A 25253-nucleotide genomic window follows, 5' to 3' on the forward strand; every position below is an offset into this window, starting at 1 on the left:
GTGGTATAGTAATTTGGATAGTTTTATCCTAGAAAATTTGCAGTGAAGTTTACAAATTAATATCATAATATTGAAGAAAATAGCTTTATTCACAGTAATTGATATTCCAGAAACTCACTGCAGATTGTCCTCCCTCTTCACCCCCACCCTCATCTAGCTGTCTGAAAGCCATTCGTATACTTCAGAAGAATGGACATGTCCCCAGTGATCCTGCTCTCTTTAAAACATATGCAGAATATGGACACTTTGTGGACATCCGAATAGCAGCTTTGGAGGCCGTTGTTGATTACACAAAAGGTAATTTTAAAAAAAACTTTCGATCACTGCATAAAATTCACACACCAATGCAAAACCTGAACAGTGACCTCAGTAATGTTAAATAGAATAACTTTTCAGATGAAGTGACGCCATGACAGCAGATGAGCCAATGTGTGGATAAAAGAGAGCACAGGATTACTAATAAGGTTTTTGTCCTTACGAGCATGAGTTTCATGAAATTCGGATGAATATTGCTTTTCAGTATCTCCTGAAGATAGAAACAAATGCCTTATGGAATGTGTTTTTGACGGTATGGTAGGTGATATAGAAAGCTGAAGAATTCCCTTTACTTATTTTCAAGATTTAAAGAATTTGAGTGAGTGGTGTGTTTCTTGATGCAACCTTAGTTTTTGTTTTTGCTAATAGGTTACAATTTGCCATTTGCAGGCATGTTGGGTTATGAATTGGAAGGCAGAGGCTCGGCTTGGCTGGCTATTTGGTTGATTGTGTTTTTCCACTCCCTTATGTGGCTTATTTATAGCATGTTTCCATTTTGAAAAGCTTATTTGCTTTTATTTATTTGTTTCTTTGTTTAAAGTGCCTATAATAGGTCTGAGGTAAGGATTCTTTACTGCTTGAAAAATATTCTGTAACTTTCTTCTTAACCATCATTTGAAATTAAAATTCCACACTAGCAAACTTTCCAGAGGCTATTGGAAATTAAGGCTTTAGTGATTTATGCAAATGCATAGTTAGTACTAGCTTAACCTGTTCATTAGTCAATATTGCTGGGATCTTGTCTTTCTCTGTGCACAGATTGGCGCAGCTGTAGTATTTGCAGGTTATTCCCGCCCAACTGGCAAACTCCTGGAGTTCTGTCTCTGCAAACAAAAGTGGTCAGGGGTGTTCTAGGCCCCCTAATTATTCCTTTATAAATTTAATGCTTCATTTTTTTTCAGGTAATAGTGAGCTTTCCTTCTCTTTTCTCATTTGCTTTCTCCTTCTGTAGAGTGCATTTTGAGGTATTTTCCCCCTCATTGACCTCTGAGTGGAGTATCTTGTTTAATGAAGGGTGTAGAAAGCTTAGGCTCTCAGGTTCCTGGTGCCAGAGTGAGACTAACAAACTTTCAGAGCTCTTGAACTCTTGTAATTTGAGGTACCTGCTTTGGAAAACAACATTTTTAGTTGTTACATCTGCCAGGAATGTGAGGATCTACTGGGTTGTTGTTTGGGGTTTTTTAGACTATTAAAAGATGTACTGTATCAAAGGCCAGACTTGTCTTTGTTCCTTATAGTGTCATCTAGTTACCATGTAAATTTCAAGAGCAGATCAAAAGCATTAATATCAGTCATTTAAGTCTGGCATAAACAGATTACACTACATGGCAAATGTCAGAAGATCCCTATTATATTTCAAGCATAAGAGCCTTTAGTTGTTTAGTAAATAGAATAGACTTGTTTTTTACCAAGAAAGATGGGGTTCTTTATTTCTGTACCCTGACACTATTCATATAGAGAAGTTGCTTTTCAGACAGTCCACTCCATAATAAAAGGTCATTTACAAAACTTGCTTTATTAGCAATCCTAGGAATTGCAACTTAAATAAGTTTGATTTAAACTGCTCAAAACCATTGTGAGCTCCTGCTGCACAGTTTTATTTGCAATGATTTATATATTCCCTTAATGTTTTTTAGAAGCTGAATAGCATGTTTTCATCAATTTGCATAGGTATTATTTTTAGATAACCCTGTGATTTAATGCTAAAGGAGACAAGGAAAACTACGTCTCTTAATTAAGCAGTATTAATTTTTCTCCATATAAAGCTATCCTCATATGTAATGCTCCATCCATCCTCTACTCTACTTCAGTCACTTATCAAGCAGAGTGCCCAGAACGTGAGCACAGGATGCTGAGGAACCTATGTGTTGTTACTATTTAGAGTGATAGGCTGAAGTCTACCTGACATGCAGATACAAGACCAAATTATCAGTACTTAAAGTATTCAAAAGTTTTAAAGGAGCAACCAAAATTAATAACTCCTTTGTGTAAAAGGCACTGTCTTCCTTTGAATATGTGTCAATGTGGATCTCACTCGGGGTGAAAGTAAGCTGGAATGGTCCCGTATGGCGTACTGGTAAAAAGTGGCCGCCGGAACTGGCCCGTAGCAGCCGATGTTAAAGCTTTAACGTCGCTGCCCCTTTTCCTCCCTGCCCCCCGGACCACTGACAGTGGGGGGCAAAAGGAGCATCTGCCAGCGATTTAAAAGTGCCAGGCAGCGTGGATAGGCTGGCTGGGGGATGCTGACTGGAGTCAGCCCCCGTACTGGTAAGAGTTGAGTGTTACTTTCACCCCTGATCCCACTGTAGGTGTGCGAGTGTCCATCAGAGCCATGTGTGAGCCCTGCTCTTCTTTGAGTAGTGTCCCTATGGGTGCCTCACTTCAGGTGCACATGCACCTGTGATCAGAGATTTTAGGTAGCAGTGCCCCTGTGGCCCGTGCCTGCTCTTTACTCTACCTCATGCACTGCACCGTGGCTATATAGAGCTGCACAAGTAAACTGCCCTCAGTTTCTTCTCCGCTGCCTCAGCCTGAGACGGAGCCTCAACAGTGTCTATGTTGAGCTTACCTCAACTATAATTTTTTTTCATAATTTTACTTAACTTAGTTGTAGTCGTTAATTATGATTAGCTGTAGTTAAATCACACACACACAAAAAAATCTTGTGAGGATCGTTGTTGTTTCAGTTTTTTTTCCTTGTGGGGACCTTTCGGTTGTTGGGAGGGTATGCCTGGCTATCTGGGTTTTAAATGTTGCCTTTTGTTCTGGGAGGCTGTCCTGTGAGCAATGGGTATTCCTGATGTACCTGTTCCTTTAGAGAGTCACAATTCCCCAAAAGTGTAATTTTTACCTGTCCTTAAAATCAAGAGTCAGAAAGAACTGGGAGATTAAATTGTGCCACCTCATGATGGAGAGCTCCTTCCATCCCGCTTCTGACCCAGGCCAGAGGACCCCGCCACCTTGTATACCAGTCTCCAAGGAAGTCGGCTGCCTCAGCCGCTTCGTCACAACACTCCCCTGGAGTTTCTAAGAGGAAGATTCAAGAATCTTCTCAAAAAGACTCTTGGAAATAGAGTTCAGGTTCCTCAAGTAGTGAATCTACCTCAAAGAAACCCTTGTTGCTGATTGAGACAACTGCTTTGATGCCCAGCGGTTCCCTACTCAGTACCCACGAGGCTGCAGATTCCTCAGGTACTGCGACCACCATTAAACCCAAAGAATCTAAGGGTTCCAGCTCCGGAAGATCATCGGTACCATCTGGGAATCAAGGTGGCAAGGAGAAGACAACCACCTTTAAATCTGTTCCAATAGAATCACTCAGGCTCTTGGTATCTACCATTTTGGTACCACAGAAGACCAGACTATCATCTGGCAGGCACTTCTCAGAGTGCATAAACCCTTTGGTACCATCCATTCCTTCTGCTACAATCACCTCTACTCATGCTGCTGCCTTGGTACCGAACACCATTTTGGCAGTGTTCCCTCTAATTTTTCCCACCATGTGTGGAATGAATATTGGTGCACATAACAAAATTCATGTGGCAGGGGTGGGGCCGAGGGGTTCAGAGTGTGGGAGGGGCTCAGGGCTGGGGCAGAGGGTTGGGGTGGAGAAGGAGTGAGGACTCCGGCTGGGGGTGCAGGCTCTGGGGTGGGGCTGAGGATGAGGGGTTTGGGGTGCAGGCTGCCCCTGGGCTATGGCAGGGAGAGAGGACTCCCCTCGGCTCTCTTCCTTCCCCCCCCCCACCAGCTCTCTCTCCCCGCAGCAGCACCTGGGCTGGGGAGGAGGGGTGCCTCTCCCACAGGTGCAGCAGGTCCGGGCTGGGTTGGGGCCGCAGGAGGGGTGCCTTTCCACAGCTGCGGCAGGTCCGTGCTGGGGTTGGGGCTATGGGAGGGGCACATCTCCCACAGCTATGGCGGGTCCAGGCCAGGCTGGGTTGGATCCACGGCTGAGGGAGAGGAATCTCTCCCTGCCACAGCCCTGAGCACCTGCACAGCGCTTAATAGGTGCTGCATAGCTTAGCATGTCGGTATTGCAGGAGTTTAGATTTTCATAAGACCTCTTGTGATAGAGATGCCTAGCTGCCCTTTGTTCTGTACTGGTCTGTTCATGGTACTGAAGACCTCTAGGTCTCCAGACATTTACCCGGTACTGACGGAGTCATCACCTTTTTCGGCCGATTCTCCACCTCTATAAAGTGATGTTGAAGAGGAGGAGGAGGATGGGAATTTCTCACCAGTTTCTCAGATTTAAGTTCAGGGCTCCCCTCCTCACTGTCAGAGGAGTATTAATATGGAGACTTCTAGGGAGAAGGAGCATATTCCAGAAAGACACCTTCAAGATCAATCCCAGTGGTATGAGCACTCTTGGATGCCCCCACCTATACCATACGGGCCTCCTCATTGTCCATACTGGAAGCCATGAGAGGCATACTACTAACAATTCTCTAGGACCCCCACCTGCCAGCATCACTCGTCAGCACAAAGGGGTAGACTATCTCCCCCCCCCTCCCTTCTCTCAAAAGCCCGAAGTACAAGAAGAGACTTTCAAGGAGCAGGAGGCAAGAGTGGTCAAAGAAGTCACTATGCCAACCAACACCTTTCCTTCATCCCCAGATGAAGCAATCATGCCTGCCCCACCAGTCCTGGCTGATGACTTCAAACAGTTCCAGGACCTTATTAAAATGCTACTGGCCTCCTTACAGATACCATTTGATGAGGAGGTTAAGGAGTCACAACATAAACTTCTAGATAGTCTGCCTACAGCGTTATCTGCCTGAATTGCATTCACTACCTATTGATAAGGTTCTGCTCTGCTGGATCCTCCAAAAGTAATATCCCAGCGACAATATCGCCCACTTGTAGAAGGGCTGAAAAAACATATTATGTTCCATCTTTCCCAATTAACGTGGAAGTTAGCACCACGCTAAATCAGTGTTGTACGAGAGAGATCAGAAGCATCTTGATTTATTTGGTCACAAATCATGTTCGTCTGTGGCTCTGCAGTTTAGGATCACCTACTGTCAGGTGTTGATGATATGATTATATTTCACCAGTTACTCAAAGCTCAATTCATTGAGCATTTACCACCAGAACAGAGGGATCAGTTCCAGGCAATCATTACAGAGGGTCAGCCTCTGGCCAGAACATCTCTGCAGACCTCTCTGGATGCTGCTGACACAGGTGCTTGCTTTATTTCTATGGCGGTAGTCGTGAGAGAGGCCTGCAGGCTTCAGCTCTCAGGATTTTGGATTGAGAACCAGAATACAGTTAAGGACCTTTCCTGCAATGACTTAAAACTGATTGCAGAGAATACTTAAGTCTCTGCATACTTTGATTCCAGGGCCATGCTACATTCCCTGGGAATTTACACATGTGCACTTAAAAAGAAATTTAGTAAGTGCCAGACAGCGCAGAGATCTTGTCCTGTTCAGTTCTCTGACTCCCAGAGACCTTATGAACCCCAACAAAAAAGGCAGAGATTCCAGAAAGAGACTGTCTGCCACACAGGTATCAACCTCACAACCCTCATCATCAAAACACCAATTTTGATTGTTTGGTTGAGGTTCTGAATTACTCCCCCTTTCTCCTTACCAGCTACAACAGTTCGCATACCTTCCTTGCTTCAGGGGCCTTTCTCACTTCCAACAAGCTTGGAAGCATATCACTGTGGACAAGTGGGTTTTGGAAATCATATCAGCAGGATACTCCATCCATTTTACTTCCCTGCCACCATCCCACCCCCTTCACTGTCCTCCTTCAGGGACCTGCTGTGGGGACAGAGGCTGAGTGAGCCAGAGCCCCTCTCCTCCCACATCCCACCCAACCCCGGCAGCCTGGCCCAGGCAGGGAGCGGGCTATCACTGCCTCCTAGCTAGGCTCTCAGGCAGACGCAGCTCCTTCCCAAACCTCGCCCGGTTGCCAGGGAGAGTGGCCGAACGTGCCGGGGGAGCGGGAGAGGGGGATATGCAAGGAGAGAACAGAACACAACTCCCTCCCCACAGGTAACATACGGCTTGGAGAGAGTGGCAGCCCTGGGCTGGATGCAGGGTGGGGTGGGTGTCACTGGGCAGGGGAGACATACGTGTCCTCCCCGTTAGATTGAGCCCCCCTCCCAGTATGGGGAGGCACCAGTCGTCTGTGGGTGTCCCACCATATACTTGTTTGCCACAAAGGACACCAAACATCTGAATTTCTGCTCCAGAGGAGGCATGACGCCAGTCTTCCCATCAGACACCTTCCTCTTCAGTGGCCTTGGGGATTGCTGTGTGCTTTCTTGCTGACTCTTCTGATCTCCAGAATAACTTCCAAGATTGGACAGGATAACGCTTTGTCATTGTGACAGCCTTATACAGTCCAAGTTTGGCTGCCAAACCTGGTAGAGATATCAAAGAAGCCTCCTATGCACCTTCTGGTTTGCTCAGACATAGTATCCTGGAACCTCAGTCAGATAAAGCACTCAGATCTGTAGTCATTTTGGCTGGCTGAGCACCGCTGACAGAAGCTGCTCACTACAAGTTCAGGAAATTCTTATACAAAGCAGGAAACCATCCACCAGGAAGACATACTTTCCAAAATGTAAAAGGTTCTCCATATGAGCAACTCAGAATAATATTGACCCAGTGCAAGCCCCAATACTGAAAAATCCTGGACTACATTCCCTCCTGAAACACACAGAGTAGCATTTAATTCCTTAAGGTTCACCTTGCTGTGAAATTGGCGTGTCATGTTCTAGTACAGTCATACTCTGTCTTGTCACACTTTGATACTGAAATTCCTCAAAGGCCTTCTTCATTCTTGTCTTCCAGTCAGGACCTGACTCCCACATGGGATCTCACGTTTTCCTTTTAAAGCTTAGCGAGTATCCCCTGGAAGCATTCTCAGTACACCACATTGCCATCAATATGGTTTTTCTCATGGCAGTTACCTAATGCAGAGTTAGTGAACACCACGGTCTTATGGCCAGTCTGCGTTACTCCTCCTTCCATAGGGATGAGATGGTGATGAAACCACACTCTTAAGTTCATCAATTAAGGTGGTCTCGAAATTCACCTGAACCAAACCCATCACCTTATCAGTCTTCAGGTGAAGCTGAACTAAGTGCCAAGAGAGAAGAAGGTGCATGCTTGGATGTCTCCAGAGCCTTGCTATATTACCTACCTGTATTATTAAAGGACCAAACGTTCCTGGCTTTCTCCGCCTCTTTGTGACTATATCCAGTATCGAAAGGCCAAGCTCTCTCATCATAGAGCAACTTGAAATGGATCATGCAGCATATTTCCACCTGTTAGCAGTTGGCTGGTGAGTCACTCCGTCCAAACATCAAGGACTACACCCCGGGGCTCAGGTGGCATTGTCCACCTGCTTCAGAAAAGTTAGTCTCTGTGATCTGCAAGGCAATTATGTGGAGCAATTCACTAGCTTTTGTTGAACATGTGTTTTGATGTGGCAGCCAGATCAGATGCCAACTTTAGAGTGCAGTACTTCTGTCTGACTGATACAGCTGAAACTTCTCATTCCCACTCTCCGGGGGTCAGTCACCTCTAGAGGGATCCACACTGACACATACTCAAAAAAGAACAATTTCTTACCATACAGCAACTGAGGTTAGTTAAGATATTGTGGATCCCATAACCCCACCCTCTGTCTCCACTTTTGGGAGTCCTGATCAATGCAGGCTTTGAATTGAGAGGGAACTGAGGGAGGGCTGTGGCCACTCCACCCTTTATGCCCTCACACACGAGCGCACAGGCACATGCATAGCCTGATGGACACTGCTAGTAATTAAAGAAAAAAATAAAAAAAAATCCAGTCTCTCACACATGAGGTGCATGCGTACCTATAGTTGGATGCACATTGACTAAACGCCTTGAAGAATCACAATTCCTGTAGGGTTTGTAATCATTCTTTCTTCTAGTAGAGCTATTAAAATATTTTTAAGGAGAAGATGCTGATTTTCTGTAGATAATTCTCAGTATAATTACCTGTTCCATTAAAACCGAGTTGCCTTGTATTCAGAAGTGTATAGGTCATTTCAAAGAGCAATAGCAACTATTTGTTGGTGTAGATTAGACTTGAAAAGCTAAATAAGTTATAGTCCAAAAACTGCTGAAGTAGAGACCAAAACTGAAGCAAATCAGAAGGAAAAGCTGAACTGAAGTGAATAAAACAGATGAAAATTAGATAAGGGAAATGAAATACAGAAAATGGAGAATGTTTCTATAAAGTAGAAAGAGAGCAGCAAACATTTTTGTTGAAGGCATCTGCACAGGAACAATTAGTAAATGCAGTTGAAATGTGGAGGATGCTGTCTTGATAGATAAGTAAAGCCACTGCTGAGCAAGTAACTATATATTGTGCCTGGTTGCGAATTAAATAATGTTGTGGCACCCCACGAAAATGAAATGAGGAAAACAGTTGAATGAAGATTAGCCTCTTTGAATTTGTGTATTTTCATATGTTTACTTTATCCGATACTATTGTTTTTCTTTTGTAGTATTATAGGGTAATTAAAGGGATACAGTCAAATGATTTAGGCCTCTACCTAACCTACTAATTTAGTGCCTAATCTTAAACCAATCCATGTACAGTATTTACTCTAGGGGCACTCGCTAACACATTCATGATTGGGTCACTGACTTTTGAAATATTCAAAAACAGTTTGATAGAGAACAGGTTATAAGCATATGGAGAAGAGTATGTTCACAGTTTTGTGTATAAGTAAGGCCTGTAGTCCATGTGAGTATTTTCCTAGCATTTTTTACAGCTAGACATCTATTACAAAACTTAATGCATAGTTAGTGTCAGGATAATATTTTCTATACTCTTCTGAATGAAATATACTACAGGATTATATTCTCTACATACTATTCACTTTTTAGTGTGTAATGTCGAATACTGAAGAATTTTTGCTCCTTTTAAAAAGAAAATGTCATTTTAGATGTATCACTAGTATTAATCTATACTGACATGGAAATGTCTGTTTCATCATTTGTGATGCATTCCAATCATACTACAGCTACAGATAATCCCTGGTGATTCTATGTAACACATATAGAATAATTTTCTAATTGGTCTTTGCTTCTCTCTTTAGTTGTCTCTGCATACTATTAACAAATCATTTAATTTTTGTTATAGTTGATCGGAGTTATGAGGAATTACAGTGGTTGCTTAACATGGTTCAGAATGATCCTGTACCTTATGTAAGGTTAGTATGTCTACAAAGACTCAAAGTCAGCACTTTTCACTAATATTAGAATTAGTGCATAGAGTTTTTTGGCCTGTGTTATGCCAGAGGTTAGGCTAGATGACCATAACGGTCATTTCTGGCCTTAAAATTTATAAATATTTTGTGAAAATTTGTTTCCATTAATTTGTAAAATACAACCAAAATTCATCGTTGATGTTTATGGTAATTTATACTTAGCAATGTGTTTCTCATTGTTTAACAATCCATAACTAAAAAAAACAAAATTTGATCAGTTTTTAGTCTCAAACTACATGTATTTTCTGTTTTGTCCTTTGATTTAAGAGGCTTTCCTACAGATAATCGGCATATGTAAATCTAATATTGATCTGTTGCATATAACAATTTTTTTTTTACTCTCAAGTGTGTATAAGTGTGTTAGGACTGAATGAACATCATTATGTTTGGCTACCGAAGAGTGTAAAACAGTTGTTAGACTGTAGATGGGGTGAAAGGATAACAAGTCAAAATGTTGTGGTTACTTGATAATTTTATCTGATTTAATTTATATTTAGCCAATGTAATACTGTATATATTTTAGCATGGCAGCCTCTGATCTTCGTTTCCCTGCTCCTCAATTCTGTCTGTTCCTGATTGCCAGTGTAGTAGTACTGTTCTTTAAGATGAATAGACTTGGTATTTTTCCTATTTATCTTTTAGGCTTCCTGTGCAAGTATAGTTGCTAATTTCCCTATCCTAGGAATATATTGCTGCTGTTCTTTTTAAAGAAAGTTTGATCTAATGGGTCACATTATACCTGAGATAAGTAACAGGCAACATCAGCTGAGGAAGCAGAATATTTTTAATTGAGTCTCTCGAAGAGATGCTGTCAATTTGCATTTTTTATTAATTTTTTAAATTCCAGTTTCAGATAGAGCACCCACTTTAAAAATTATATCCTTAATATAAAAAAATCCCTTCAAACCTTAAAGGTTTTTCTGTTCCCATATTTATAAGGGTCTTTTCAACAAGGGAGAAAACTGACTATTTAGGGGAAATGGTGAAAATTACTATTCACAATGTGTTGTCAAAAGCATAGTAAACAATCTGAAAAATTACAGTGTTTTTTTGTTTTTTTGCTCACTGCTGGCAGGTATTGGGGTCATAGGTGTTGCATGCAAAATATTCAGACAGTAATGTAATTTCTAAATTGTTGGCGTCCCTTTAAAAAGTGAAGAGTGAGTCTTAAATGTTTTTACTGATTCCTGTCATTTTGTAACAAGTTTAATGTTTAGACAAGTTTAAAAACAAAACTGAAAATAAATATTTATTAGAATGTGAAGAGAATATTGACTCAGTACAGTTCCGATTAATTTCCCTTAGAGCATAACACGGCCTTTCAAATTGTCATGAAAACAAATCAACCTCGATACAAAATCACACTTTCCCTTTACCATAGTGACAGGTTTCAGAGTAGCAGCCATATTAGTCTGTATCCGCAAAAAGAACAGGAGTACTAGTCTCTAAGGTGCCACAAGTACTCCTGTTCTTTTTTCCCTTTAACATGATGAGTGACGCCATCAACTAATGTCCACCCTGGTCATGTCCTATTTATTATCTGAAAACTAATTAATTTGGGGATGAGATGTGCATATATGTGTGCATGTACAGACAGAAGAAATACATAAAAGGAATTAAAATATATGTATATATTAGGGGCTCACAAATCTTAATATTTGTATTCCTAATACAAACTCTAGTGTCAAAAACAGAATTGCAGACACAAAACAGTAACTTTGGAGTCTCAGTTCATTTGGATTAAAAAAGGAATTTTTGTTTCTCTTTCAGACATAAGATTTTGAACATGCTGACGAGGAATCCACCCTTTACTAAGAACATGGAGTCTCCCTTGTGCAATGAAGCTTTGGTGGATCAGCTTTGGAAACTTATGAATTCAGGTTGAATCTGTTCTGTATTTTAAGAAACTTGGCGTGGTTAGCATTCTGCATATTCTCTGGTATATAAAATGAGCTCTCTTTAGGTTTGTTGAAGCTCAAAAATTGAGGCTTTCCATTCACACTCGCATCATCTTGTAGTGATACCCAGCATATAGGATTGTCCTTTGGCACCCTGTTTTTCTCCATCCTCTGCAATTACTGTACTTGTTGCAAAGTACATTTAGCATAGACTCACATCTCGTGTGATTCTTTGATCCAAGCCAGCAAAAGTAATATTTCTTGTAGGAGGGCCAACAGTTTTCACCTTGTGTTGCTACTTCACACATTGTGTCTTTTCTATTACAAAATGTTGGAATGTAATTTTCATATATATAATTTTTGAATAAATCCTGAAATGAATTTTTGAATTATTTTCAATATTCAAATTGATCAAACACTTCAAGTTCTCATTAGATTAAGCACCTCCATCCCCAATCTAAATGAGTACAATAGATTTTAGAATTTCTGTGGATAAATTAGATCTTAAGAAGTTTTTACTTTAAAATTAAGACTTACTTGGCTTTGACTAGTAAAGATCCTAATGTGAGAAGGATTTGTATCTTTTGCTATTGACTTGTTTTTCATTACTGAGGCAGTTTTATCCAGTACTCACGAACTGCTCTTTAACATTTGGCACAGTACGGATTACATATAAACATTTACATAGTCTTTTAGGTCATTCAGAGCTGACTGTTCTCTTTGCATCTTTATTTTTAGTGCTTGAAAGTTTACAGCTACACTCCAGGGGTTAAAGTAGGGAGACAACTAGTAGTTCAGTTTTGTAAGATTTGCCAAGTGTCAGACTCAGGAAATAAACATTTTGATGTTATCTCCAGAGAATTTGTGTTCCCTGTTTCTCAAGAGAAGTGTGTGTGCAGTGTTCACTTATATCCATTACCTCCTTTGGCAAATAACAGATAAGATATAAATTTTCGTTATATTTGGGACTTAAAGTACTTACTCCCTATGCATGAAGATGACATTCTGGTTGAATTTTATTTTCTGTAAATAAAAATACAAAGATAATTGCAAAGTGTGAGTGCCAATAAAAATGTTTGTTAAAGGCAAGATGAATTGTTAATCCACCAGATATATGGCTGCATGGTCTTAAAGCAGTGGTGCATTTACATTTACTAAAACCTAAAATAATTACATTGTGGGGAAACAAATCTTTGTTTTTTTCTGTAATCTTTCGTTGATAATGCTACTGAATTCCAAAGAGTGTAGTGTTGAGCTATATTTACAGGGGTTCACATGTTCTCCCAGCAATTGTATTTAAGATTAACAGTTTTGCCGACCTACTTTGTGAAAGTGGGACTGATGCTAAATATTGATGATCTTTTATTGAATATTAAATGGCCAGATCGTTTATAAAGAAAAAATAAGTATAGTTCATATCTCATCAACAGCGTATTTTCTTGTTCAGTTTGAATGTTAGATCTGTCCAGATTTCATTGCTCTCCCCGCCACCAGCCAATTGTTCATGCAACTCTCATCAGAAAAGAGGTGCCTGAAAAGGCATAAATATATAAAACTAAGTCTATTCCAAACACTGTTGGCTCCCATGGTACTTGTAATCCACAAGAATACATCTTGTAATTTTCCCTCTGCAAGGTCTTGCTCAGCCAAATCAACATGGCAGTTGGCTCATCCTTGTCTTGTTTACCAATTTAATTTCTATTCCTGCTAGGGAACAATAAGTTTGATGAACTTGTAATCAGTCAAGTGCTGGCCGGAGTTAGCACCAAAACCATTGTACTTACAACATTGTGCCAGATGTTAGATGTTTTTTGCTTTGGGTGGTGCCAAATGTGCTTTTACCATTAGTGTGTGATGATGTCAATGCAACGTGGAGTTTTTAATCATTTCATTTTTCATAAAAGCATTTTTAGTGTATTAAAACATTTTCTTAAATTTAATTACAAAAATCAGAATATTGGATTCTAGTTGAAACATACAAGATGGTAGCCAACTTAATTGCTCCTTTTGAAGTATGTCAGTGACATTTCCAGAGCGTGTGCAGCAGTTATACCCCAGTCATGATTGGGGTTCCTCTTCTGCTAAATGTTATATAAAACAGAGGAAAACATGGTTCCTACCCTAAAGACTTTTCAGTCATGTCTCTTTCTCACAGACTTAGAACTATGGTTGTCTTGGACCATAATGCTTCACGAGTAACTGGAGTCTGTTGCTGTTGTATGGATGCAAGAATGACTGACAGACAGAAGTAACAACTCATTTTACTTATGATTACAGACTGCATCTGTCTCTTGCCTAGAGCTGACCTCCTTCATGATGGTATTCAGTAACATACATTATTTTTAAAAAGAGTATATGTAGGCTTGAGAGACACGGTGAGTGAGGTAATGTCTTTTATTGAACCAACTTCTGTTGGTGAGCGAGACAAGTTCTTCTTCAGCTCTGGATGGCTCGAAAGCTTGTCTCTCTCACAAAAAGAAATTGATCCAGTAAAAGATCAATTTCTCACCCACCTTGTTTCTCTAATTTCCTGGGACTGACACAGCTACAGCTACACTGCATATGTGTAGGCTTATAACAAAGGCAAGATAATAATGATCATACAGTACAGGAGACAAGACAGGGTAGAAACATCATGACTCTTGAGTGTATAGCAAAACTGAATTGCAGGATTTTATTGATTTGTACTACAGAATATGTGATTGGTTGAAGCTAGTTTCTGGTGTGGCAATGATTGCTGCTGTTTAAGATTCTTGCTTAGTTTTCCAATTTTACAGCTTCCCCAGACTGCTAGTTGTGCTGGATTTTATAGTTTTGTGATGTAGACAGTTAGAGAATAGGTTGAAGCAATAAAATTCAGTTTATTTTTCATGTAACTCATTTTCACATCCAGACTTGTTGAGGTGAAAGGCTAGTTTGTCAATGTGTTGTTCCACTTACCTGCTAATTGTCTTTGAAAGTAAAATCTAAAATGAGATGTTAAATATGAAAACTAGTGGCATGTGTATTTTTTATTAACATTATTTAGCGTTGTTGTGATATAGCACCCAAAGATTCCCGTTGTGATTGGGGTCCTGTTGTGGTAAGCATTGTACAGAACATAGAGGAAGACATGCTCCCAGCCTCAAACAGCTTACAGTCTTTATTAAAAGCAAACATAACAAGTGAGTGTAACAAATAGGAGGGAAGGAGGAAGGATGAGGACAGCATAGGCTAAAAATGTGCACAGTGTGATGGCTCCAAATCATTTCAACTTTTTTTGTTTGTTTGTTTTTTAAGATTATCTCTACATTTTAATACTTGCTCCTCCTTGATTTTTAGGTACTTCACATGACTGGAGGCTCCGATGTGGTGCTGTGGACCTGTACTTCACACTTTTTGGCCTCAGTAGACCTTCTTGTTTGCCATTACCAGAGCTTGGACTGGTCCTTAATCTGAAAGAAAAGAAAGCTGTACTTAATCCTACCATCATCCCTGAGTCAGTGGCAAACAGTCAGGAACCCATGAACAATCCTAACAATCATGGACAACTGATAGGATTCCAAAGCACTGTAAGCACTGACCATCTGCACATGCCTCCCCCACCCTGCTTTGAATACTTCTGCTGGCTCCCAATTGTACTATGTAATGAATTCAAACTTCTTGTCTGAACTTCCAAGACTTAACCCTCTGACCTTTTTGTTCTGTGTTACTCTCAAGTCTTCCAATATAATGCCAGCCTTAATACCCTCTGTCTTTTTCTCTCATTCCACCTTTGTGCCTTTTCTCTAACATGTGGAATGACCTTCCAGCTAGTTTCCCGAGCCCACACTCACTCCTCATTTGTATCCATTCTAAAACGTAACTGTTTCTGTATCGTTTACAAGAAGTAAGCTTTATTCACACAGAACCTGTGTGGTATAAAGATTTTTATCAACATGAAAATGGGATATATTGAGATTTTTTTTTTTATATTTCCATCTAGAAACCAAGTGCCTTAGTTCTCATGAGTCCAACTACACCTGAATACATGGCTCCAAGAGACTCATAGAAGCATCTAAAAATGTCAGATTTAAAATCTGATATTGTTTGCCTTTCAATTGCGTGGTCCCACTGGGAAGCTAGAAAAGTCCTCTTCCCAATGGTATGAAGATCCCATTTCTAGGCCTTTGAGGATGCAGGATGTTGGATTTTAAAGTCATGTATTTTTAATATAAAAACTGCCACTAGTTCAGAACTAAATCTTGCCTAGAGTGGTCCTTGGGCAGATGTAATTATGGAAGGAAAAGTCAACATTTAGTAGAGAAAGAGGAAACTCTTTTTGTGACAGGTTAATTTTTTAAAAAATCAACTGTTATAAGAGTAAGTGCTAGTGAGAGTACTTAGTAGGCGGAAGGTAACTCTCTGGTCATGTATAAAATTTGATTGTAAGCAGGTTGGGATAGGAACCTGTTTTTTTACTCCCTCTGAAGCATATAACAGACTTAGGAGTAAAAATAATTTATACATTCAAAGTAATGGGAAATAAATGCAGAATTTTTTCTCACTAAAAAGTCCATCTTTTCTCTAGTCCTTATCTTTAGAGTAAGAATTGTGCTCAAAACTTTTAGAGAATAAAAATATAAGTGCAGAAATTTAGTGTTAATGTGTGGATCATCAGAGATTCTTTGAATTGCCTCTGAAAGTTATCAACATTTGTGCAACACTTAACTTATTCACGTATAACTAGTTTTTGTCCTCAGATGTGCATCATGAATGTCCTTATTTATAAACGTCTCTGTAACATTTTTTGCTTGTATCTGAGCACCTGACAGCAACTCATAGGCAGATAGCTATGTGTATGTAAAGGCAGATGTGGCCATTAGCTTGTAATATACTTGGAAGCAGCATACTCTGAAGAATGTGTGAGCAAACAACATCATTTCGCTATATCTATTGTTTGTGAAACTTGCTTAAATATGTGTCTTTGTTATTAGATGTGCCTAAAGCACACACAATACCTTGGTTTCTGGGTGTTTATGCGTTTTCCTGCTTTAAGAATCTAGGTAATCTCTTTTCAGTTCCCAGAACATGGCTGTGTTCATTTTCAAAAAAATATCACCCTAAACTGATGCTAATTTAGTTTTCCTTGTGAAATTCAAACAGAATAATACTGTACGGAAGTTGGATAGCACCTCAGGCAAACTTTCTTCCAGAATGTTTCACAGACTTAAATAGTGTTAGGAGTAATAATAGAACATGAAATGAAGAGTCCTGACCAAGGATAAAAATATATTTTTGTGAAGTAAAAAGAATTTCTGATAGATGCTAGAGCATATCTAGGTTGACTAGATTGTCTTTTGAGGTTGCATGTTCTGTGAACATGAGTTTGAGAATGAGAATTGTTAAATTATTGTTCTGGAATCTGCTGTGGGAGGAGGTAAGTTTCAAAGGCTGAAGTTTTAATTCTAGAAAGCATGCATTTATAGCCACGTGATTGGTGTGGGACACCCCTGATTCCAAAGTGGTACACCACCTTAATATAGTAGTAGAGTCTTCTAATGGTTTGGAGAAAAGGCTATGGTAGGCCTTACTTTTGTCTAGGTTTTAGAAAGGGCTAGTGTCTGTTTCTGTAAGTACGTTTGTCTTTTCCTGTATTTTATTTTGTGTTTTCATTGTACTTTGGAAAGCCTTTCTCCTTTTTAATGCCTATAACTTTGTAGTTTGTAACTCATTAGACTTATACATTTATTTTCATGTTCCTCTTACCTTTATTTTGGTTAATCTAAGCAATAATTTTCAAAGGGGTCTTACACACCTCCTTTTTGGAGAAAAGCTAGTATGACATCTAAAAGGAAATCAAGGGCATAACCGTTATATTTGACTTTTATTCAACAAAATTAGTGTTAAATTTTAAATTTAACCTCTGAAGAAGATTAATCTAAATCCCTTGTTTAGATCAGAAACTATGATAATTTTCAACTGAGATTTGAAATGAGGAGAGTTAGTGAGGCAGATATATAGAGAAAGGCTTTTTAGGAGCTGCCGAGATTTGTTGCACACCAACAGTACCATGATTGTGAGAAGGGACAGAAGAGAGGCCAGTTCTAGATATGCAGAGGGAGCAAGGATTGAAGTAAAGAGAAAGTATGTTTGTAGGAGAGGTTGGCACAAGTCCATGAAAGGCTTTAGGGAATATTTTTTGCCTCAACTACAGGGAAGATTCTGTTCAACTCAAGTGTGTTTTCAACCATTATGTCACTTTTAGATTTAAATATGCTTTTACTGTCTTCTAATTTTAATCTTTAAATGCTGCTTCAGGAGGATGATCATCTTGTTAAAGAAACAGCATCCAGCGTTTCTGTTCATCAGCAAGGGGTGAAGAGGAAGGCTGATATGCCACTTGGATCCCCATTGGAGCCAGGGCAGATACCGGAGAAGAATGAAGACAGTAAAGTCAAACTAAAAATCAGAGTAAGAAAATGGCAATTCAACTTTAACATATTTAGTATAACAGTAGAGTCTTTTGCTGAGTTTTCTAACAGCTGTAGCCTAACAAAAGGCATGCTGTGCATATGTGTAAGGTAGTTGTTGTGATTACTTTGGCAAAATTATCTCCCATCAGATTCTTTATTGGTTGGCAGGGAGTGAAGCTGCCAATTAATGTTCTAAATGTACATGCTGTTTCCACTGTAAATTAGAAAGAAGGATAATGAGCAAGACTTCTATATTATATATTCCTTCATTTTTGTTCATTATCAGTGATAAAAAATTTGCTTCCTTTCCCAGAAAAATAAGACCTGTTAGAGTTAATTATTAATATTATCTTATTTTTACATATTTCTTGCTGGTGTTTTAGTTCTCAAATTCTCAGGAAGAGGAGGAAATTGATATGGACACTGTTCATGATAGTCAAGCTTTTATCTACCATCATTTGAATATGTTGGAGAGACCATCAACACCAGGTATGAATAGGTTAATTTGCAGATCACAGATAGTATATGAGTCTCAACCAGTGAAAGTGTTCTTCTTCTGCAGCTTTTTCCCCCCTGAATGCACTTTAGTAAATGTTTGAGTGTTGATGAAAAGCAAGTGTAGAATGGTTTCTGTGAGTCTTATATGTCATTAGGTATTCAAGAATAGTTCATATAAATATATATTACTGTGTTCTGGTTGTATATTTTTGATACATTTCTTAGTAAGGAAATATGTTATGCTTAGAAAAAAAATGCAAATTAAAATAATAAAATAAACCGAAGCCAGAAAAACAAAGTTAGGGAGAAGAAAAATAGACCCAGTCATTGATTTGGGAAAGTTGGTTTCTGACTGTATTAGGTTAAAAAAAACATTTTTAAATAGAAGAGAACAATAAAGCAGAAGCAAATCTATTCTAGTACCAAATGTATAGTGTGGCCAATCTGAATAAGTTATAACTGGATTAATTCTAGTAATAAAGACACTCAAACTGGCCTCAGAGATACTTATTTCAGAGTAGCAGCCGTGTTAGTCTGTATCCGCAAAAAGAACAGGAGTACTTGTGGCACCTTAGAGACTAACAAATTTATTAGAGCATAAGCTTTCGTGGGCTACAGCCCACTTCTTCGGATGCATATAGAATGGAACATATATTGAGGAGATATATATACATACATACAGAGAGCATGAACAGGTGGGCGTTGTCTTACCAACTCTGAGAGGCCAATTAAGTAAGTGAAAAAAAACTTTTGAAGTGATAATCAAGCTAGCCCAGTACAGACAGTTTGATAAGAAGTGTGAGAATACTTACAAGGGGAGATAGATTCAATGTTTGTAATGGCTCAGCCATTCCCAGTCCTTATTCAATCCTAAATTGACTGGGCCCCCCTGTTGGAGGCCTCGCAGTCCTACCACACCCCGCCCCAGGAAAGGAGCAATAAATGTGGGTCCTCAAGGCCTGCACTCCCACTTGATATGCTCTTCCATCTTGAGTGTGAACCACTCATAACTGCTCTCTGGGAACAGTTTTCAAACCAGGTATGCACCCACCTTATAATAGCTCCATCTCAGCTATATTTCCCTAGTTTGTTTATGAGAAGATCATGTGAGACATATCAAAAGTCTTACTAAAGTCAAGATATACCATGTCTGCCACTTCCCCCCATCCACAAGGCTTGTTATCTTGTCAAAAAAAGCTATTCGGTTGGTTTGACACTATTTGATCTTGACAAATCCATGTTGACTGTTACTTATCTCTTATTATCTTCTAGGTGTTTTCAAATTGATTGCTTGATTATTTGCTCCATTATCTTTCTGGTTACTGAAGTTAAGCTGACGCAGTTCCCAGGGTTGTCCTTATTCCCCTTTTTATAGACTGACACTATCCATCCCTCCTTTTCTGCTGTTATCACAAAGCATTGTGCATGCTGGGGCATGTCAGCTACCACCGATACTCATTAGCGTAAGAAGCTGATCTGTTGAGTGTTAATATTTATAACTTCTATGTGATGTTTTGCAGTGTTTCATTTTTTATTTTACTTACTATGGGGTATAAAGTCATAAACAAGAAACTTTGCAAAACTGTGTCAAATTGTTCACAAATGGGACTTATGGGACTCTCCATCAGCCAGCTCCATGCTCTAATGTTGTTCCACATTAAGTATGCTGAGGTTCAGAATGAGAGTGTTCTGAATCAGAGTAGAATGGGGGCCAGTTGGCCATTACTTATATAGATCTATAATGGACAGAAATGTTAATCTGAGATTATGTGCTGAATGACGCATTTATCCCGCTATTTATATATTTAGCACAGATGAAATACACTTCGTTTCTTAGGTCACTGAGAAATCAGACATTATCTTTGCCTCTGAAAGTGCATGGAACTCACTTAAAAGCCTTTGAAAATCAATGTATTTTGAGAGACAAGGTGGGTGAGGAGTATCAGAGGGGTAGCTGTGTTAGTCTGAATCTGTAAAAAGCAACAGAGGGTCCTGTGGCACCTTTAAGACTAACAGAAGTATTGGGAGCATAAGCTTTCGTGGGTAAGAACCTCAAGGTGGATGAGGATTACCTAACTCACTTTGTATCTCTAATATCGTGTGACCAATGCAGCTACAACTACACTGCATACAATACTGTATTTTGAGACAGTTGGATCTTAGCATATTTTTTCTTGTTTTTTCTTCCTTGATTTATACTGCTATTTATACTGCCAGGGACAGTTTTATTAAAAATATTCTTTGCTTTTAAAACTTCACCTTTTTCTTCTTTTTGGTACAAATAGAGAAATATGAAGTTCAGGTGAGCAATAAGGGCAGATGAGCTCAAATAATAAACAAATGAGGAAAAATCATACCATATCTAAATAGAATTGCTTTCAAATGCAATTTTCTCAGTTTTCCAGAGATATCAATGAGTCTTTACAGCCAAGATTTTCAGGGGACATTCAGAATGATTTGAATTATTGCAGGACTGGCACAGAGTAGGCATACTTCAACCGTTGATGGTGTTGAAGTGGCTTTTGATGGAGGTGATAAAATAGAGCATCTTATTAGTAGATATCAGGGCTCTCATGTCATCTCCAAACCAAGGTACCCTGAAAAAATAGTGAAGTCTTAGTCCATACACAGCCTCTCCTCTCAGAGCTGTGGGTCAGACTCACATCAGCTCTTACAAAACGTTAGGGAATTAGCCAAACACAGCTCTAGCTTTGTAAATAGCAGCTGGAAAGAGAGTTCATGCTGGCTTTGAATGCTGCCATATCTATTTGTGAATAATATTCAGCATGCTTTTTGATTGATTTCCCCACAGGATAATAAATTGGACTCAAACACAAATTTCTCCATCTTACTGTGTCTTACAGAAAACCATGTAAATTTGATTTTCTTTATTATATTACTGTTTTACAAGCTTTCTGTTGTATCCTTTTACCCATAAAGGTGGCCCTACGAGGTCAGGATTGAGACCCACACCCAGGATAGTAAAGGGAGGCTTGCTGGTTTTTCTGTGAAAAAATAGGATTTCAGTGTTTAATGCTGTAATTAATTACAGCACCTTTCATAGTTTAGCTTCACTTGGAAAATGTTTTCAAACATATGTTAAAAATACAATAATGAATTTCTTTTATGCTGTTCAAACCATGAATGCTTCTATGCATCTTACAAAAAATAATTAAACCCAGAAAATTCAAGTATGTGAAGTATCTTTTAAACTTGCTGTTGTGTTAATTATAGTTCTTCCCTAAGTACAGCAGCTTTGAGAGAATCAACAGAAGCCTTTTTTGAGCATCTGAAGCCATTCAAGATCAGATTTCTAATATGAAAAACAGAATTTTTATTTGCTATTAAATCATCAAGAACGGTGGCAATGTTCCACCGTCAGTCTTAAAAGATCACAAAAATTTCAAGACTTTGCACTCTTTCTTTCTAATATAAACACCAGTCTTCATGTCACATTTAAGACTGCAAAATGACTAATACACTATATTGCACAGATGAATTTGGTGAAACAGGTTTATTCCATGTGGAAAAGTGTCCTTTGTATTAGGTAGTCCTTTCAATCGGATTAGCTTTTATATCAGACAAGCTTAAAATAGAATCTGTTTACTTTCATATTTCACTTCTCTTAAAGTGTAGTCATACTCTAAAATCAGACACTGTAAAAATTGTATCACAGGATTGCACGTTTATGTCAATGATTCCAGACTAATTTTTTTTCACTTTACTTATAAACTGAAATAAATAAGTTTATAAGTAAAACACTTTTTTCCCCCTAAATGTGACCCCTGTACATTCAGTCTGGGTTCAGCTTTTCTGGCTCAGCACATCATCACCCATAATAATTAGAACTTTAGTTAACCATCCTTTTCACAATGTACAATAGTATGCAGTTCAGTTTCTCTTAGTTGTATTGACTCTGCAAAAATAAAAAGTAAATAAGCAGATGAGACTCTGAAAGCATATAAGGAGCATATCTGTTGAGTAACAAGATGTAATTTCTATATACTGGTAGTTACTCTCCTGACATCACTGCACTTTAAGTTGGTGTAGCAATTATTAGAAAAGGCATATCCTGTTGGAAAAACGTCATAAGTTCTATTGACTCCCTCACTTCTCCAGAATAATAAAAATGGCCACTCTGCTGTTCTTGTAGACCACTGTTTTCCTATCCAGTGGCCCACATAAGTTCTACCTGCAGGCTATGTGATAGAAACCTACTCACCAGATTACATTTGGTGATCTTGAACGTTCATTTATATTTTTCCCCATTCTCGTTTATCACCGGTATAACAGTTCAAAACATGGTTCATTTAGCCAGAAAGTGAAAAGTTGCTGGAATTATTTGAAACTTGTGACAATGAGTGGAGCAAATATTGCCTCAAAGTATAGAAGGAAAATACTTTAGCTATATTTTTAAATAATGCATTTATGACAAATTTCTGCACCGTTACAAATTGTCTATTGAAGATCAGTTTGATGTACAAATTCAACATAACATGGCTGCATGTGTACAGACACCATGGTTATCAGTGGAAATTCAACCTGGGACCTGTATCAAGAGTACAAATCCCTGCTACTTGAGCAAAATGAATTCACTCAGGGCTTCCCTTAACAGTATGTTAGTGCACACCAACTGGGGCGTAAATTCTAGTGGGTGGGCACCAGCGTGTCACACGCTTACTGATTTGTGTGGACCCTACTGGCATGCACTAACAGTTGCTTAGTGCATGTTGATATAGCCTGTACTATGTTAAGTTTCAGAGTAGCAGCCGTGTTAGTCTGTATCCGCAAAAAGAACAGGAGTACTTGTGGCACCTTTAGAGACTAACACATTTATTAGAGCATAAGCTTTCGTGGACTACAGCCCACTTCTTCGGATGCATATAGAATGGAACATATATTGAGGAGATATATATACACACATACAGAGAGCATAAACAGGTGGGAGTTGTCTTACCAACTCTGAGAGGCCAATCAGAGTTGGTAAGACAACTCCCACCTGTTTATGCTCTCTGTATGTGTGTATATATATCTCCTCAATAGATGTTCCATTCTATATGCATCCGAAGAAGTGGGCTGTAGTCCACGAAAACTTATGCTCTAATAAATTTGTTAGTCTCTAAGGTGCCACAAGTACTCCTGTTCTTTGTACTATGTTAAGGTGCACTAGAGAACTTTAGTGTACACTAGCAGTGTCCACACAATACACTGGTGTGCACAAGAACTTACACCCCAGTTGGCGTGCACTAACACACCATGTAGACAGACAAGCCCTCAGTCAGCTGTGAGTAAATAGCATGCTGTTATAGTCACAAGGATCAGCCACTAGAGGGAGACAGGATCACCTGCAGTATACCAATGTACTTAACAATGCAGGTAGATATGTGCAGTAATTCTTGTTTCTCAGAACATGATAGCAGCATTGACAGAGGCTTGTTTTTGCTTAGCCTTTTTAAGCTGGAAACATTTTCTGTAATTGTTGTGGTAGACTAGCTTTAATACATATTATCTAAGTACGCAGTATGCATGGGATAATTTTATTATCTAAAATATGCTTGTTTCCAATCTGGTGGCTTTTAAGTTTTGAGATTCTGTTGGAGCCAGTATAGCACTGAAATAGCATAATGTATATTGAGCTAATATCCATTCTGTCCTTCATGAAGAATGGCATTTCCAGGTACTTTAGAAGAAAGTGTGTGAAAGTTGCTATAACAATAACATAAACATTGAGATAAAAGTCACAATATGACTAAGACATTCATCTGTGGTCTTACAGGGAGTCACAAATGCATTGTGCCAGGAAAACATATAGAGATCTCATATTCTGTTGCAACTGCTAATTTCACTGAGAGAATGATTTATTGTTCTAGGGTAATTAGGGGGGACTGGTCGGGCTTTTAGACTGACAAACTAATGTCCACACAGGTCCTCAAGGACTCTGGACCCACTTGGCTTATTGAAAGAAATATGGCTCATTATCTTTTTATAAATTTTAATAAAGCTATTAAACAAAATATAAACAAAAATCAAGCAAACATATTACCAAACCTAAACTATTGTTAATAATACTAAACTAAAATTAAAGAAATACAACTTATAAATCGAGCTAAAATTACCAAGTTACTATCAATAGTGGTTTGGAAATAAATCATCAAATTAATTAAATCACCAAATGAATACAACAAATAATGCTTATAATATTCTAAGACAGGCTGTAAGGATGTGGCTGTCTGTTTGGTTATAAATCCCAACTAAAGAATTTTACCAGGTCAGTCAAATACTGAAACCGAATGATCTAATGTCTGAACCACAATTTTACAGTCAATTACAAAGCTTCCTCCTTAGATTTCAATTCTTGTCTGATGAGTAACCCTTTTCATCCCGCTCCTGTGCAGAGAAATTACAATACAGGCCTTAAAAGAGCCCTTTGATAAGCAGAAGTTTGACAACTCTTGTTTGACAGTTCACAGCTGCCAGCTTTGAATTCTTAGGACCCACTGAAGACGCTTTATTTAATGAGTATTTTTATGAGGCTTTGTTTTATGGCATGAAGAAACTTGGGGAACTCTCTTTCTGATGTCTTTCTTGTGTGGACTTTATGGGTGATGCTACCCAGTTGCACACATACAACCACACCCTAAATTTATAGAATAAAAGGGTTGGGACATATTCCAGCTAATACAAACAAAAGACAAGAATGAAAATGGAAGAACACGAAAACAGGGGAATTATGAACTCTACAGCTTTTGTGGTCTTCTCGGCTCGTATGAAATAGGAGCTGGAACTGTGGTTGAGGAGCCAGATAGTGATATTGCTGACACAGCACTTCTTGTTAGTGGGTTTTCT

The 25253-nt window shown here is 38.9% G+C and overlaps 1 protein-coding gene across 3 annotated transcripts in view; it reads left to right on the forward strand.

The window, feature by feature from the left end:
• The window catches only part of TAF2 (TATA-box binding protein associated factor 2), a 94926-nt gene that overhangs the window by 61076 nt on the left and 8597 nt on the right, over positions 1 to 25253 (forward strand). For all 3 annotated transcript variants that reach the window (XM_054018696.1, XM_054018697.1, XM_054018698.1), the window contains 6 exons: positions 158 to 297; positions 9451 to 9520; positions 11348 to 11457; positions 14797 to 15026; positions 17755 to 17907; positions 18293 to 18398. In XM_054018696.1, coding sequence (XP_053874671.1) covers positions 158 to 297; positions 9451 to 9520; positions 11348 to 11457; positions 14797 to 15026; positions 17755 to 17907; positions 18293 to 18398 — 809 coding nt within the window. The remainder of the gene's footprint in view (positions 1 to 157; positions 298 to 9450; positions 9521 to 11347; positions 11458 to 14796; positions 15027 to 17754; positions 17908 to 18292; positions 18399 to 25253) is intronic.

The sequence above is a fragment of the Malaclemys terrapin genome, chromosome 2 (assembly GCF_027887155.1).
Source record: "Malaclemys terrapin pileata isolate rMalTer1 chromosome 2, rMalTer1.hap1, whole genome shotgun sequence".
NCBI lineage: Eukaryota > Metazoa > Chordata > Testudines > Emydidae > Malaclemys > Malaclemys terrapin.